The sequence below is a fragment of the Limulus polyphemus genome, unplaced genomic scaffold (genome assembly GCF_000517525.1).
Source record: "Limulus polyphemus unplaced genomic scaffold, Limulus_polyphemus-2.1.2 Scaffold7645, whole genome shotgun sequence".
Classification (NCBI taxonomy): Eukaryota; Metazoa; Arthropoda; class Merostomata; order Xiphosura; family Limulidae; genus Limulus; species Limulus polyphemus.
In genome coordinates, this window is record NW_013673255.1 from 20,309 (window position 1) to 22,960 (window position 2,652).

At 28.8% G+C, this 2,652-nt stretch overlaps 1 protein-coding gene across 2 annotated transcripts in view; it reads left to right on the forward strand.

Annotated features, from left to right (window-relative positions):
• The window catches only part of LOC111089857, a 2,085-nt gene extending 508 nt beyond the window's left edge, over positions 1–1,577 (forward strand). The window contains exon 2 of one of the 2 annotated variants that reach the window (XM_022403057.1): positions 56–1,577. In XM_022403057.1, the coding sequence (XP_022258765.1) occupies positions 56–205 (150 nt within the window). In that variant the 3' untranslated portion in view covers positions 206–1,577. The remainder of the gene's footprint in view (positions 1–55) is intronic. The other variant, XM_022403056.1, reaches the window with a different exon arrangement.
• The last annotated feature ends 1,075 nt before the right edge of the window (positions 1,578–2,652 follow it).

A 2,652-nucleotide genomic window follows, 5' to 3' on the forward strand; every position in this document is an offset into this window, starting at 1 on the left:
CTTGTGACATAATAGAGATTAAAAACATTAGCTACTGTTAATTCTGATGTAATAGATTAAAACATTAGCTATTGTTACTTGTGACATAATGGAGATTAAAACATTAGCTATTGTTGATTGTGACATAATGGAGATTAAAACATTAGCTATTGTTAATTCTGATGTAATGGATATTAAAACATTAGCTATTGTTACTTTGACGTAATGGAGATTAAAACATTAGCTATTGTTACTTGTGATGTAATGGAGATTAAAACATTAGCTACTGTTACTTGTGATGTAATGGAGATTAAAACATTAGCTACTGTTACTTGTGACATAATAGAGATTAAAACATTAGCTATTGTTAATTCTGATGTAATAGATTAAAACATTAGCTATTGTTACTTGTGACATAATGGAGATTAAAACATTAGCTATTGTTACTTGTGACATAATGGAGATTAAAACATTAGCTATTGTTGATTGTGACATAATGGAGATTAAAACATTAGCTATTGTTACTTGTGACATAATGAAGATTAAAACATTAGCTATTGTTGATTTTGACATAATGGAAATTAAAACATCAGCTATTGTTACATGTGATATAATGAAGATTAAAACATTAGCTATTGTTACTTGTGACATAATGAAGATTAAAACATTAGCTATTGTTGATTTTGACATAATGGAAATTAAAACATCAGCTATTGTTACCTGAGACATAATAGATTGAAACATTAGCTGTTGTTGATTGTTACTTGTGACAGACTTGGTGCCTCCTTAGGAACAGAAATTCCATATAACTGTTTGTTGATCAAACTTAAAAATATGGAAATTTTATAAATTATTTATTTTTTGAGTTTTATTTCCTTAAAAAGATGAAAATTTTACAAATTATCTATTTATTGAGTTTACTTTCCTTAAAAAGATGGAAATTTTATAAGAAGACAAGAATATTATTTCTAGAGACATTGATCTGTAGAACTTAGAACTTGTGAGAATTTTGGATGAGTTTAGTGAATTAGGTCTAAGCTTTTAAGGAATAATGTCTATTTATAAGTTGAAGATAATAAAGTAATATCTTCATAACATCATCGTTATGCATCTATTTTATAAAACTGAACTTCATTATGTAAATTTTCTTATGACAGAAACCTAACTAGAAAATATTTCATTTCCATTGAAGTTTGCTTAAGACATCAGCAAAACTTCCTTTAAATAACAGTGAAAGTTTTGTGTAGATCTTAAATGTAGTTTGTGTGTGGCATTTAAGTTGTCCTTTAGATAGAAATATGAATTTGTCTTTATACCGGTACTTGAAGATTTAATGTTAATGCTATAAACTTTTTCTTCTCCTTTCTCCAGGAGATAAGTTGTAATTTTCTTTTTTTCACTGTAATTCATGATATTGGTGATGAGAAAAACGTGTGCATTATAAAAGTTGTCTGATGAGATGTAAATATAAAATAATCTTCAGAAACAAATATTTACCAGCTCTTAAAGTATATCATTAACCCATCAATCACTATCATAAATGAATACGGTATTGAATGAATTATTTTGTACCAGAAATATAAACATTAAAAAACATTGACCTAGTATTTTATGAATAAAGTAAAAAATAAATTGTTTCTTTATTAATGCTGCATTTGTTGATGAGTAAGTTTGAGTAATTTTATATAAATAAATATTTATCACTATATGTTCTTCAGTCTATTACAATCATTAATTAAAGCACTAAAAGCCCATAATTGAACAAAACTACACCAAATCTTTGATGAACATGAAAATAAGGAATTAATCCAAGATATTTCTTTTTTTTTCTAAAATATACAGGAATTTTGTACTTATTCTAAGAATAACACCCACAGGTTCTCTCACAGTCTAGTGAAGTACTCCACAGATTCATGGAATAACCAGACTTGGGTACCTTATAGGTTCTTTCGGAATAATGTGGTATTATGGTACTGTTTTCTGACAGATAAAGTTAGGCTCAGAACTGTTAAATGAAGAATAAATTGTATGTGTACAGGAAAGGAAAAGCAAATACACAAGTGAACAAATAAAAAAAAAACTTTATTCATAGTAATTTTAAATGCTTTTGTTAAAAAAAAAGCTTGCTTACTTCTTATTAGTTTACATTCAAACTTGCTGCTATGTTGAAGTAGGTTTTCTGCATAGGACAAGGACAGCAATAAAAATATTATACTGCATTTTCTTGCTCTTTGAGATTGGCTTGCCCTACATCAGAGAGAGGACACTCTAGTCTGTTGGTTCAAAATTTTGCAAACAAAAACGCCATCCCTCGCTGCTGCATAATGTAATCACTAAACAAATACACCGTCCCTCTCTCCTGTATAAAACAACCAACAAACAAATACACCGTTCCTCACTCCTGAGTAAAATAACCAATAAATAAATATGCTATCTTTCACTCCTGAATAAAATAACCACTAAACAAATACACTGTTCCTTCCTCCTGAATAAAATAACCCATAAACAAATACACCATCTCTCTTTCCTGAATAAACCTCCAGAGTTTGCTATTCCTTCCCAATTGAAACCTGAGGATTCATCTAGGCATAATTCGGTCTTCACTGATGTTGTGTCTCAGGTTTGTGATGTTTTATCCCTTTCTCCTATCTCTTATTCGCCTCGCTTTTCTTT